Source organism: Glycine max, chromosome 12 (assembly GCF_000004515.6).
Source record: "Glycine max cultivar Williams 82 chromosome 12, Glycine_max_v4.0, whole genome shotgun sequence".
Lineage (NCBI taxonomy): Eukaryota > Viridiplantae > Streptophyta > Magnoliopsida > Fabales > Fabaceae > Glycine > Glycine max.
In genome coordinates this window covers 33,481,622-33,497,140 of record NC_038248.2, presented here as the reverse complement: position 1 = coordinate 33,497,140, position 15,519 = coordinate 33,481,622, and the positions used below count along the sequence as shown (strand labels likewise).

General features: G+C 30.5%; 1 protein-coding gene across 2 annotated transcripts; it reads right to left on the bottom strand.

Moving 5' to 3' along the window:
* Positions 1-8,097: 8,097 nt before the first annotated feature.
* Positions 8,098-14,242, bottom strand: LOC100798866 (regulator of nonsense transcripts UPF3). Of its 2 annotated transcripts, none has more exons than XM_006592592.3 (13): positions 13,791-14,242; positions 13,257-13,363; positions 12,897-12,992; positions 12,677-12,775; positions 12,461-12,537; positions 12,124-12,237; positions 11,634-11,778; positions 11,387-11,460; positions 10,099-10,531; positions 9,808-9,903; positions 9,587-9,711; positions 9,448-9,499; positions 8,098-8,985 (listed from the first exon to the last, which is right to left on the bottom strand). In XM_006592592.3, exons 1-12 carry the CDS (start codon positions 13,928-13,930, stop codon positions 9,461-9,463), a joined length of 1,545 nt encoding a protein of 514 aa, XP_006592655.1. In that variant the 5' UTR covers positions 13,931-14,242; the 3' UTR covers positions 8,098-8,985; positions 9,448-9,460. The 2 variants fall into 2 exon arrangements, with proteins under 2 accessions (XP_006592655.1, XP_006592654.1); XM_006592591.3 differs by having other exon boundaries at positions 8,098-8,950.
* Between the last annotated feature and the right edge of the window lie 1,277 nt (positions 14,243-15,519).

Genomic DNA, 15,519 nt, shown 5'->3' with positions numbered 1-15,519 from the left:
GATGTGGGTTATTGGGTGTAATGTGACACTATTTGTTTGTGTACATAGGAGTAGCAAATAGGATATTAGGAAGGCTAGTTTTGGTTTTAAGTTTTTTTTCTCTTTTATTTTTTTTAATATTTGTTTCATTTTGTGCTTTAATATGTGCATGACGTGTTTCTTATCGAGTATCTCAATGTTTAGGAGTTCTGCTTTGGTTTCTAGCTTGTTTATTTATGAAATAATAATAAAAATATCAAAATTGTACATTGTTTTATTTGGATTTGTGTGTGTGTGTGTGTAATATTGTACATAAGGTTTGGATCAAGGATGTAGTCATTATGTTTCATTAGTTCAATGCAAAATAAAAAAATTCTGATTTTCTACCTTTTGATTAATTCATATTGTTTATAATATTTGCAATATCAAATAAAAAATAATCTCTTTTTACTTCATGCAATAGTTTGATAATATTAATTGATAGCAATTCTACCTTTAATGTTTTCAAATCATCTGAGTTTATAGAATAGTCATTTGATGTCACAAACTCTTCAGCTAGAGTAAATTTTAAAATAAAAATTTTCAAAAACAATTTTATTAAAATAAATAATTTATGACATTAATTGAATAGCAATTTTATCTTTAACGTTGTGAATTGTGAGGCTTTGATGACTAGTCATTTGCTAGCTTAAATCCTTGTGCTAAGTTTTAATAGAGTATAAGAAAAAAAATGGCTTTTTTATAATAAGATTCAAGAATATGCTTTTTGGGTTGAAGTAAATATTTATAAAAATAATGATGTTGCACAATTAATTAGAAGTACCGTTTTCTACTGGTAGAGTGTTAATACCTTCTCTAAATGTAATCGATTCTTGAACTCATTTCTAGTTCCAAAGATTTTTTTAAGGATTTTTTAATATTTTTTCTCAATTTAACATGTTAGTGACAACTTCATTTTAAATAAAATTTTATGTCATCCCCGATGATTCCGGTTGCGACATCAAATAACATTGATTTAAATGAACAAAGTACAACGAGAGTTAATTTAGGTAATAAAATTATACCTTAGTCCAGTGTTGTAAAAAATACCCGGTCATCAACTTAATTTTTACCTTAATCTCTGACTTTCAAATGAGAAATGTCATAAATTCACCAAAAAAAATAAGTATTTTGCAATTGCAAACTTCGATTGGTAATACTAATTGCCAGTCTTTTACAATGTAAAAGAAAGGTGCATTCAAGTGTAAACTCGAGAAAGTCTAAAATAGCATATTCTGGATATCAAAAAAACCGAAAGTGGCATATTGTGAATGATATTGGTAGTTTTGATTCCTTTGGCAAGTTGTTTTCAAATTGGAACAGTATCAATTATCATTATCATTTTCTTTAAACCAATGCCTCTAACCAGCGCGTATCAAGGAAAAAAAAGAAGGAAATGTAACATAAAAAATGGTGAACCTAACCTAACATACGCAGCTTTGTCAGAAGAACTGTGAAGTGAAGTGGTCCTTCTTTTATCACATCTTTCTCAGACTCAGACACACTTACTTAAAAATATAAAATAGAGCAATAGCAACATATCTCGACTCTACTCTGAAGATGTTAACATTAATTAGTAAAAAACGACACATCTTTGCTCAAATTAACATTATATAGTATGTTATTTTCTCAATAATGCTCAAATTATCTTATCTTGTTCCATTATTAAATAATGGTGACGGCCATAAGGACGATAGTGTGATGAAATAGTAATGATGACCGTAAGGACGATAGTGTGATGAAATAGTAATGACGACGATAATAATAACGATGATAATGATAACGACGGTAATGAAAGCGGAATAATAGTAATGACAACGATGATGAAATAGTGATGAAGATGGGCATAGCAACAAGATGTGGTGGTGGAATGGTAATGACGAGGTGACAGTAATGATGACGATGATGCCAGTGAGAATGTGTTTTTTAAAATTATAGATTAAATTTACAAAAGGAAAATCTTTATTTTCAAAATGAATATAAAATTGTTTTAAATTGAGTTTAAAATCTTTTATTAATATTTCTATCAAGTATTGTTTCTTCTTTTTTTACAAATGAAGCTATTAAAGAATTAATAAAAGATTTGAGTAAATATAAAAAATTATAATTTGAATCTTGTCAGGAAAAAAATATTTAAAATTCTATTTTTTTTCTCCTTTATAGATTAATTGTTGTCACCATAGATGACCAGGTTCATCATTTATTAATTGGCACAACAAAATCCAGCTATTTAGATCACACCTCTCTCCTCGAATAAATGTTTCTTGATTTTTACTTCTTCCATCCACTGGAATAATACGTGCTCGATAGTAGTACATATCAGTAATCACGTACCATGGTCAGACTTATATCCTACGAAAACAAAATATATCTGAGATAAAAACGAACTGGCTCATCATTTTAAGAGTGTATTTGGTTGATAAAATAATAGGTGAGAAAGGAAGGAGGAAAGAGAGGGAAAATGTGTTATTTATACAGTGGTTTGATTGAGTAAAAAGAGATAAGGGTTTTTAAAATTTTCCTCTGTGAAGTAAAGTGAGAGAATTTGGAAGAATTTGGCACTATTGCTGGCTGCTGCTCTGATTCCTCTTTCGTTATTTCGTGTGCATGCCGATAGATTTATTTTTCTTAAATATATTTTAATTTAGTGGTCTATTTGAAGTTGTTTTTTTAGTCTTTTTAATCTTTTTCATAGTGTGAATCAAATACAGAATTAAAAAATTGTAATTTTTTATCCTTTACAGTCAAAATTTATTTTTTATTTTATATTTTAAAAGACAACTTTTTGACAGCTTAAAGGGGTAAGAATTAAGTCAATCAAAAAATCAAGTAATCATAAAAATGATTAATGGATTTTTAAATTTTTTTACTTAAAATTACAATAAAAATTGATAATTTTACCATAATTTATATTATTAATGTTTTCATAAAAATAAATCATATTTATATATACTATAAACTATCAATATTAACATATATAAAAATAATTTTAAAATGAAAAATAAATATTGCAAAAGCAAATAAAAAATTACCCGTGCATCACACAGCAAATCTAGTACTTTTGAAAATGAAATATGGTATTTAAAGCAAACAAACACATCTTGGAAATGGTGTTTTTATTATCTGGATTGTGTAAATAAGAAATGCTAATAGGTATGAATTAGTGGACGAACCTTCATGAATCCCACTCCATAAACATGACTGTATCGAAGTTAATTGGGACGCGCCACGTGTACTTTCTAAGTCACTCGTGTATTTTTAAATTTTCCCCTTAAATCAAAGGATTAATTAACTCAGATATCTGTATTAATCTTACATCAACTCATCTATTATACTCATATAAATTCGAACAAGTTCATTTTATTCATTGAAACAATCGATCGATCAGAATGCCATGAATTTTTATTTTATTGGCTTGCCCACCATTAATCATGCTTGTTGAATGTTTGATGCCGTACGTCTAGCACAAAGAATGAATGAATGATATAGCCTCAGTTATGCAATCCAATTCTTCATTATTTCATTCATTCAGCGTTTTCCATTACCAATATAACTATTATAGAATATAGAATGTGTTGGAAAGGATCAAGATTCTTGGTGGTTATTGGAAAAGGATTAAGCAACCCTATTGCAGGAATTTGCACATGTTATTTATATACTACTAAATAAGACTTAACAATTAGTTAACAATCAACTATTATGACTAACCTTTTGAATTACACTACTTTTAACAGAATGTATATAATAATAACGTCAGAATTTTATATATTACTATTTAATTGTAAACTATACAAATTATTAATTCAGGTAATATTTGAATTTTGTCACTTTAAAGAGGTCCTATATTCAAATCTTATAATGAAAGAAGAATTTTTCTAGCAAAAATTAATTATCAGTAAAAATATGAATATTATGTACTAACATGGCAGTGACCTAAAAGAAACAATTATAAACTATTATATCTGATTTATCTTAATAATGATTTTATTCAAAGTACATTAATAATGATTTATAATTAATATTATGAAAACTTTTATACTAATACTACATATTTATTAAACTCGTAGATACCTATACTAAATTATAAGAATCTCATAGGGTTTGTTAAACAGATCTTATCTAATATAAGCTGGAAAAAATAGATTTGAAAGTAAAAAAAAATAAAAAAATCAAACAACTTAAATAAATAAAAATAAAATATTATTACATTCTACACACATGCATCAAAATAAAATTGAATCTAACTTTAAAAGTTAGTCTAATTTAATTTAAGACAAACCAATATACACATGCATAATTTTATTTATAAAATTGTTATATAACTCTTAGCTATATAATTATATATTTCTGAAATTACTATAATAGTTAATTTTCTTTACAGCCTCTTTATCTAAAGTACGCTTTAGTATTCCTTATTTTTTAAGAATAAGTTAGAATTGATTTAAAATTTATTTTTTTATTTCTCGTTATGTTTGATATATAATCTCAAAATATTAATTTTCAACATGCTAAAATAGTTAAATTTAATTTGCGCGTGATAATAAATTTATTCAAATTTGCAAATTTTCTTCAAAATTAAATAAATAATTCTTCTTTCAAACTTTTGTTTTATTAGAATTATAACTTCATCAATAATAGAATAGTATCGTAAATATCAGTAATTAATAAAATAATAGTTTTCTTTCTTTTTGTAATAAGAAAACTACAAAAGGAGAGGATATTACATGTAACTTATGGGTTTTAATTGAAAAATATTTTTTAGTAGAAAATGGCTAGAAGTAATAAAATAAGTAAAATATATTTAATAAGTCACAATATAATTTTAGACTTTTACAAAAAAAATTTAAGGAATTTTAGACTTTTACTTGAAATACTAGAATTTGTATTGTGCTTACGACATTAACAATATATCGATTATATTTTTAAAATTGTTGATGTATTAATATAATATTTTACATAACATTAGTAAAATAAAATTGAATAAAAAGAAAAAAAAATCAACCATTTAATCAAATCCAAATTGCTTTTAATTGGACTATAGTCGATCACGTATGTTATATTGTATTGAAGCAATTTTGAAACAAATCATAAATGCCCTAGTTAAGAATAAATTGCAAATATATGATTTTCTATTTAAAATTTAAACTAAATATCAAGTAATCCTAAATAGGAATAAAAATGAATAGGATCTCATAGTACACTACACCTTCTCATACCCTCGTTTAAAAATAAAAATAATATTCGTATCAAATCCTAGACCCACTTGGATAGTAATTTTAATCCATATTCCTATGTCCACTGGATACCTATATACTCATATATGCATATGTGACCCACACTTTATGTATGTATAAAGTTAATAATAATAAATCAATTAAAATAATTTAATTTAGACAAGCAAACATAATATTGATTCGTTCAAACTCAAATCATAAATAAATAAAATTATAAAGATAATCATCTAATTAGGTGATTGTTAAAATTAATATTCTAATCAGTTAACAAAAACTCTAATTAAAGGTTTAATGTTTTACATTTTTGGATAGAAATTAAAAACTTAGAATATTATCATAAAAAATATAATTATTTTTTACAACAAAATTATATATATATATATACCCAATCCCAATACACTTTGTCATCCTTAATTATAAATCTGTTATTATTTTTAAATCATTTTTTTAGAATTATATTTTAGAATGGGTAAAATTTTATTCTCGACCCTCAAGGTTTAATGAAGTTTTTACGTCTCTCTCTTTGTTTATATTACTTTGACCTCTCTCAATTTATATATCTGCATAAGAAATTAGGAGAGGTATGCGTTAACGAGAAAGACATATTGTTCTATAAGCTAAGTTGATATATAAATTAAGAGAAATTTGAGTAAGATAAAAAAAAGGGAAAATTATATATTTAATAAAAAAATTGTTAAACCTTAGAGGATTTAAGTGTAATTTTGAGCAAAACTAGGAACCGATTGATCTGTTGCTTTGTCCTTTCCCCTCTAACAATTCAAAAAATGTAGACACAATATGAAACAGGCTACTAATTAAGGATTCCAGCTTACATAGTCAAACACGTAAAATGCTGAGTTCAAACTAATGATTTATGCTATAGGCATAGTTTTCCCATTTGCCGGCGGCATGCTTCATGTGCAATCGGGTAAATCTTTAAAAGGAGCTTGAAAAGTGACTCCATCCATTATATCCTCCTCCACTTCACTTGGATGAAAATTGTACATGTAGGTCAGCACTGTAGTATAGTGGTAGTAGTAGTGGTCCAACCAATTAAAAGAACTACTACTATAAATTAAGTAAGATGCACTAAGGTTTAGGTCAAAGTAGGATATATCATACTATCATATATGATAATGGCTGAAAAATATACTTTGGGTGAGTGAACAATCATATAAACACACACATATGTGAGGCATGAGAAGAGATCTACAAATTCCTTAGGAAAGAAATTAATTTTTGGAGTTCAATAAATCACCATGTAATGTATACCCATGAAAAGGGCTTAGCTTTGAGAAAAGTTCCTATGTAATGTATACAAAGTTTTAATGTGATGAAGAGGGAGGCATTGAAAGTACAAAAGATGATGCATTTGTGTGAAAGGGAGTAGGGACATGCATGTGCGCGCATGTACACCACCAAAACGAACGGTCCTTTCAGACAGTACTTTCGAAGATTAATTAAATAAATGAAAGGGAAATACAATGATAGAGATAAAGACTTGCATTGCTCTATGCTTACTAGTTAAAAAGCTACGTGTAGAAAACCTTCAATGAAGCAAAACCAATATAATTCAATGTGCCTATTGATTAAGAAATGAATTGTTATGGAAACTTAGCTGAGAAGAATAGTAAAACCTTATAGGTAACCACTTTTACTTAATTTGTTTAAGAAAACAACTAGGCCAGATCAGATTCAGATGTAGAAGAAATATCAACAAGGGTTGCGAGAAGGATGTAGACAGTTAACCAAATGAATGTTACCTACATGCATGCATTACTGTGGACTGAGTGTTACATTTAAACTCATAATTCATAAATAATAAATGATTTCATATTCGGAAAGATGCAGAGTCCACAAGACTTGTATAGGATGGGATGCTGAATGTAGCTAGCTGGCCCATATGTCTGTGAATCCTTTTGACTACGACCAAACTCTTCAATCTCCACATTACCTGACTCTGACTTTACAATAATGAATAAAATTAATTATGATTCTTCTCAGATAAATTTTTGAAGAAGAAAAAAAAACTAAATGAATGAAACTTTTTTTAATAAATTAATTTTAACTTACAAGAGAAATTTAATTCAGAATCTACATCAGATTCCTTTTTTCCTTGCCAGCATCTTACTCTAAAAGATGGAAACAAACAACGGACATGGGAATAATTGATGATCAACTCCCCAGCATGTTTTTAACATTACTTCATAAGGTGTGTATGTCTTGGTTAGTTGCAGCAGTAGCAAAAGCTATTTTCAACTAAATGCAACACACCATCCATCTGTTTACAGATTGACAAAACAGAAACTGCAACAAAGACAAGTCTATTGCCATATTTATCATATTGCAATTCTCAATTAAATACTTTCTGGATCGCCCATATCTCTTTTTGCTGCTCCTTCTCCGAGACTAGTTATTTTTCACTCACCACCCTTACTAGTCAGGCAAAAGTTACTTTCAAATTTCATTTCTGGCTTCATTATTTTAATCATAAGTAGGAAAAGACAGATTGGCGAGCACTTAAAATAGAAAAGACTAACCATATTAAAAATCTAAAGGATTAATCATTTCTTATGATAAAGAGTAATCTATATATCTTATAACAAGACATGTAATAATTAAAAAAAAATAAACTCCCAAATTGATTATCTAAATATATTGTTTACACGCAACAAAAGAACTAGATTGAATGATGTTTTGCAAAGTCGAGATCATACGATAATTTTTGGACTAATCTGAGATAAAACTTCATCCAAATTGGCACGCAGAGTCTGCTAAGAACAAAAAAATCTTGGGAATGTCAACATCAACTAAAAGTTATACCACAGCCGAATTGGACGTAAACTTTAACAGCATAACTTGGATTATAAATTTAACAATTGCGCCCAAGGCAGCAATTCACAAAATTGACAATATAATCAAGAACCGACAATGTAACAGCTACGTTATGCTGAGAAATGCGACACCATACTGTACAATGATATTTTAGACGTAAATCAATATCCACACTGTAATAAGTCCCGCAAGACCCTTATTTATCCTTAGTAACACACACCATCTATGGTATTTAGGTGTCTGAGCTCTACAAGAAACTCCACTGTCAACAGAAGACCGAAGACACGAACCTGAAACATCATCCATGGAATGTTGCTTCAAAGTAGTGAGCAAAGATTGTCCAAAAACTTTCCAGGATCATTTCAAGCGCCCAATTGTATTTGGCAGACAGCTAAATGATATAGGAACTAAGGAAAAAGGCACACAATACCTCGAATAGGGGATTGCATATACAGGAACTAAGGAAACGGATACAGAATACCCTGGATTTATATTGACACTAAAACCACTCACAAGATTAACTCTATAAACCCAGACTATGCTCATACTAGGTCAACTTGCCAAGGTATGCAAATCTATCCATAATTCTTCAAACAAGCAACAACTCGTAACTGGGACACCAGGCAATTGTGATACCACTGTTTTCGTTTCTCTTTTTACTAGGGAGCCATCTTCAATGAAGTTATGTCTCTGAATATTTTAGGCCAAATCAATTGCATCATGATACTTTCCTCTCTTGTATTGTAAAAGAATTTTTTTTAACCACACACTCATTTACTTGTAAGAATCTGTCAACCAAAAAGAGACAGAATCCAGCAGCTAGCAAATGGATGCTCCAAAACTGTAAGTCAGCAAGCTTACCACTGCAAGGGAAAATCATCAACCTTGACACAAGTAACTACAAGAAAAATTTCTTCAACTAACATCAGCACTTGAACATATTACATGTTGGGTTAGTAAACAACATATTCCGATCATTTCACTACAGTTTATGAAGCTACATCATGAAACCACATATTAAAGAAAGTCAAACCAAAAATACACCACCTAAATTTATATTAAAAGCACATAAAATCACTATTTACAGTTCAAACAAAATTTCACAAAAATGACAATAATGTAAAGAACTAAATATTATAGGGAAAATTGTTTCGGATAGTAAAAATCTCAGAAAATCAATGATGACTAGCTCTACAGTAATATGAACTCATTAATAGTATTCTATAATGCCAATGCCAGACCAAGAGAAATTTCAAAAACTCGTAAAAAATACCAATAAGGGGACTTTTAAGACTGGCTAATCAACAAGCATTTTTCTAAGCTATACAACTACAGCCTCGATAAAGGGAATGTGTCTCACCAATCAAAATACTCTAGCTACCAGAACTTGCTTTTTGAACCCAAACTTGTTTCTGCAATTTAAAGAAGAGATCTTAATCAATTATTGAACCAGAAAAGAATATGCCGTGTATTGCCAAGGAGAAATCAAATTTAGGGACCTCGTTGGAACCATAAGCAGATGTACTAGATCTTCTAGGATGCTTCCCTTCACTTGAAACTGAATAGCCATCAACATCCTTTACCCCATATGATGGTCCACGACGACCAAAATGCTTATTGAAACCTAAATAGACACAAGAAGTAAAATTTAAGTAGAAATCAACCTGAATGTAAGCATAAAAATGTTTTAAGATTCTGCTTTTCAGAGCCAGAAACTAACCATTTTCTGATGAATGACTGGTACGGACACTTCCAAAAGATTTTACCTCCACACTTCTTGCATTTGGCATGTCATGTTTCAAATCTGCTTGACTTCCTGTTTCGTATACATATGAAAAATTCAACTTGTGAAGATGTAAGCAATTTCCCAGACAGCAGTTATATTTTGTGCATCATATGTCAGCTGTATAGCTAGTCAAAATGTTTTTGTCAGTTTTCCCCCTTTTTACAACATAAAGGATAATCTGCAATGGCCAAAATCAAAATCATTGGTATAGAATAAAACATGTACCTTCCAAAGGATCTACTTGTGAGGAAGCAGGAGATGAGAAAGACACGTCAGCTCCATTGAAACGACTTGTCCAGACACCACGATCAGGTCTATCTTTATGTCTAACATGTCTCTCTTGCCTCTCACTAGAAACATGTGAATCATGCACACCAATCTTATTCTCTGGTGTCCCATTAGAGCCCTTCAAAATTAGTTGGACATGTAAGGGGCGAGGGGGCTGTTTTTCTTTCTCTAGATTGGATGTCAGGATTTTCTGCTCAGAGAGGGCCCTGGAAGACTGGCTTTGATGCAACTCCTTTTTTGAGAGTATGCTTCTGATAATCCTTCCACTACCTTCATGCCGCTGACTCTGTTTCAAAACTGTTGAACCAACAACTGTTTTAGCTGAAGATGTTACATTGTGATGCTGTGACATGCTATCTAAATCAGATACCTGCACAATAAAAACAACCAAAAGAAAATAGACTCTTAGCAGAACGGTAGTTATAACATGATCCTACAGATGAATCAACCAATGATACTGGCAATGAACTAAATACAATCCATATTCAAAATGATACTGTATTATTGACTCATCATATTCCACATACATGCAACAATAAGACAGCATATTACAGAAAAAAAAAAATCCTGGGAGTCAGCCACTTTGGCAAGTAGTATCACTATACCTATTATAGCAATTGCATAATTAACATTCACTTCCTTCCTAGTAGTTTTCTAAAGCACATTGGCCTTCACATTTATTCTGAGGTTTGTAATGTCAAACTGATAGTCAATATCAAATTAACCTTTGATCTCTTTGGTCACTAACAGGACAATTTAAGTATAACATCACCAGACAATTCACACATTGATCAAAGAATGAATTAATCAAAATGCAGCTCAAGCTAATTTAAAGTGAAAATTTCACAAAATCAATTGATGCTAACAGGATGGGATCAACAGCAACTCATCAACATTGAAAACAAACAATATAAAGAAACAAGATGTTCAAGAAAAAATGACAAGAGAGGAGGGTGGACTGCTTCTAAGAAAGTGATAAATGATCAATCCAAGCAGATTAATGAGAACATTTTAACAACTATACATTCAGCTTAAGTCAGCGCTGTTCATCGGCACATGTTAACCATCAAAAGGAAACAAGGAGAAAATGCGAAATACAGTAATTTCTAGCACACCATTTATTTAGTCAACTAAACTAAGATTCCATATCAATCTTTTTCACAACATGTACAATAAACAAATTACAAATAAAATTGAATTATGATGATATAAATCATAAGCTTACAGTAATTATTTCTCTTTCCTTCCCTTTAAGAAGTAGTACTTTTTTCTTCCCAGCATCATGATTTCCAGAAACTCCTGATAAAATTGACAAAGTGGAAGTGGTAAGTAAACTCCTATAGAAAGCAATAGTAATTCAAGAATAAAGAAAACCAAATGTATATTTTAAAATGGCAGTCCAAATCATAAAATAAAAACCCAAAGAAAAAAAAATTATCACGTGAAGTTTTGAACAAAAACATCAACCTTACCATTCTCATCAAGAGTTTGATTTCCATCTGAAGAAGCCATGTTTGAAGCTTTATTTGGAAGATGCTGATCATCTTGCTTAGGAACCAAAGTATAAGATGATTTGTCTTTGATAGTAGAACTTTTCCCTGGGTCCCTTGCAACATACTGTCCATCACGAAAGCAAGAGTTACAAATGTTAAAAACACATAAGAGTAAGAATCAGGTGTTACAGCCAGATGAGTATCAAATACTATGCTATTTTCTGGTATTCCAAAAGTTGATGAAAAATCATTGTACTAATAATCAATGTTTTGAAAACCGGACCAGTCATTGGAGGAGTAAGGGTACTGGTTCAAGATTTAATGGTCTAACCGTCATTGAACCAATAATAATTAAATAATTTTTTTAATTTAAGTATATCATTAACAATGTTATACCAAAATACTTTGTCCTGAAAACATGCTAATAATTAGCCATATTTAACTTTCCTCTCCAAAAAATGCATAATACCATTGTAGCAGAAACCCTCTTCTTTCCAGAACCACGTCTTGATGTGGCGGAACTAGGGCCCCCATTTGATGAAGTGCCAGCTCTTCTACTCACTTTTCCATTTGACAGTGGCCTCTGCACACACATGATGTGCATTGGGTAAGCAACATACCAGCAGTGCTAATAGATAAAACAGAATAAGGATATTTATGGGGAACTTGCTCAGAACAAATGCACTCAATCTCATCTTCACACATGCATGGATGGACACACATGCTCAGAAACACAGACATAATGGCAAAGGACAATCAAATAAGCTTATTTGAAATTTCTAAAGTTGATCATATGCAAATAATACCCTAGGTCCCTTGGCAGCTCTTTTCTGGCGCACAAAGTCCATCAGTGGTGTAATTATAGGAATATCTTTTGCAGCACCTGTTAAAGGAGGTAAACCCATTAAGTAAAGAATGGAAAAAAAATAGTATTTTGTGCCCATTCTGCGAACGCGTGGTGTTAAGTCTCAAAATTTCCAAACTTAAAATTTACAGCATATTTTCTGTATTAGTTGACTAACCAGATCGTTCTGCTTCCCTCTTCTCCAATTGTATCTCGGCACTGGGAAGATTCTCAACAGGCTTGGCAAGTAGTTCAAGAAACTCCAGATACTCAGAATCTAGATGTTCACCATGTAAATGCTTATATTTATCAAGAGGGAAAGACTCTATACATACATATAACTCCCAATGAGATAAATATATCCATTGTATTTACTTAAACTTTTGTCCAAATGATACCTTTATATATGGTTCCATCACGAAGATCCTTTTTAGACCACTGTCTTGGAACACGTTGTGAAGGAGCATATTCAACAATGACTTTGAACTGAGATCCTAGTAAGCAACAATGGTGAAACAGAGAATGAGATTCAGTATTTAATATTCAGTTATCGTACAAAATATGTAACATGAATAAAAAAAATACTTGAGAAATACAGACTTTAAATTCCAAATAGAGTCAAAACATAGATTGCTTGCCACAGAAAAACCCTCGGACCCAAACGGAACCCATGGCACCGGCCAGATTCCAATAATGATGACAACAATGGCAATGCTAAGAGCTTTAGCAAGATCTTAAAGATGCAGTTCATTAATTACCCTTTACATTCACAAAGACGTGTCCGTTAAAGAACTCGGCAAACAATATAACGTCCTCTGGCCTCTTGAAGTCAATGTAGGCTCTAGAAAATGACATATGCTTCTGGCTGAAAACCCATAAAGTCAAAAGGAATGTCCTTAGCATATAATAAAAACAGACAATGCAAACTGTAATTCACAATACAGACATTCAGTTAAAAAAATTAAAATAATAAGCAGAAGCCAAGGAAGATTCGGTTGAAACAGAGAATGCAAAAGGAATGTCCTTAGCATATAATAAAAACAGAGAATGCAAACTGTAATTCACAATTCAGACATTCAGTTAAAAAATTTAAAATAATAAGCAGAAGCCAAGGAAGATTCGGTTGAAACATAATTTATGCCATGGTAATCTACCAATTACAATTACAAATACATAGGCAGCAAACACCCTAGCCTAGCCTAGCCTACTTATGGTCACTTGACTAATAATAATAAAAAGAAGCATGCAATGAATGAAGTAATAATATTGCAATGGAAATGAAAAATGAAAACCTGATCTTGCCGGGACGGAAAGAGAGCCAGTTGTAGCGGCCAGCGAAGGCCGCATCAATTTGGGACAAAAGGGCGGCCTCAGAAATAGAAGGCGGCAAGTGGCGCAGCACCACCTTCGTCCGATCCAACGCACCCTTCATACCACAAACCCTTACACAAACACACACACACACACACACACACACGCACACACACACACACACACTTGCACTTGCACTTCCACTTACCACTTACCACTTATCAATCAATCAACCAATAATCTCGGTGGGATTACATCTTCCCCACTGTTTATGATTGCGAGGATCAATCAACCAAAATCATGTGCGTGTGCCCTAATTCCAAAGAAAAGCCCCAAATTGCCATGCACTCAAAAGAAAGAAAGAAAGAGGGGTTTTGTTTGTTTGTTTGGTTTGTTTCCAAAGGAAGTTGCGACTTTGTGCTGTGTTGTGTTGTCAGTGATATTAAAAAGAATATACGGTCGCGTTTTGCGCTTCCCCCTTACCTTTGTACTTTTGACTTTTTTTATTTTATTTTACTCTCATTCTTTATTGATATAAAATTCAATTAACTAATTCACACAAATAATTTTATAATTTAAGTAAATTCTTCTAGATGTTTCCTTGATAAAATAAATAATAAATAAGGAAGATAAAAATTATTCAATTTTTAAAGAAATCATAATTGTAAACTCAATTTATAATTTTAATTTTTATATTTATATTTAATAGAATTAAGAATTGTGATGCAAATTTTCAATAAATAATATTTTCTTAAATTATATATTTTTTGGATTCGTTGGGGTAAATAGCTTAGTTAAGGTTTTCTTGAATAAGAACGATTTTGGATAAACTTTTTGATAAATACTTATAATAAGAAAATATGAAAATAAACCAAGAAACTAAAAAAAAAGTTATAGATGGACTAATTCAATTAACTTCTTCAAAAGATATTTTTAACTTATGCGTGAGAGTTTTAACTTATACGAGAAGCTCAAGGACTCCTTTAGATAAACAATTTAATTGAGATCTTATTAGATAGGTGCCCATCTAAAAAAATAGATTAATCAAAATTATTTTTTAATAAGTTCTTATTATAAAAGAATTTATGTTATATTCTCAACATGTTTTCTCTTATTGGATTCACTCCTTGATAGGTGTATTTCATATACTTTTTTCGCAACTAACCAGAAAATTTTTCTCTTCATTTTCCTAAACTATCTTCCATTTATCTTTATTTATATACTTAGGTGGCATCATGGTTTGCCCGTTATCTGCTTTCATTTTCCAACAAAAATACAAGAGTGAAAATATGTTTGTTTTTTAAAACTTCTTATTCATTTTAGTTTAAAATTTATCACAGTTTAAATTATTAATTTGTTATAAATCCAAATTATAATTTATATATGTAATTATTTATCTATCATTAATTATAATCATATGAAAATATATATTTATAGGCTAAAAGTTGAGTTGTATATATTGAAAGTAAGCATACACTGATAGATGATGATTTGGGTGTGGGAAAAAACAAATGAAACAAAATAGTGTGGGACTTCACAAATTAATAAAAGAAAGCAATGACGTGAAAAGGTAGAAATTTGTGCAAAGAGTAATGTGAAGAGACGCGATGAATATGTATGTAGAGTTAGAAAGAAAGAGAAAGAGCACACCATTTGTTTTCTTCCCTTGCAAGATTGCACTCCCGGATCAGCTTTTCATTGACTTACTCA

Bases quoted from the DNA above. Each gene is read 5' to 3' on its own strand.
- LOC100798866 (XM_006592592.3), bottom strand. From the start codon at position 13,930: ATGAAGGGTGCGTTGGATCGGACGAAGGTGGTGCTGCGCCACTTGCCG. The intron at 12,993-13,256 runs GTAATTAATGAA...GTTGCTTACTAG, and splicing joins CGTCTTTGTGAATGTAAAGG to GATCTCAGTTCAAAGTCATT. The intron at 9,904-10,098 runs GTACATGTTTTA...TATACGAAACAG, and splicing joins ACAAGTAGATCCTTTGGAAG to GAAGTCAAGCAGATTTGAAA.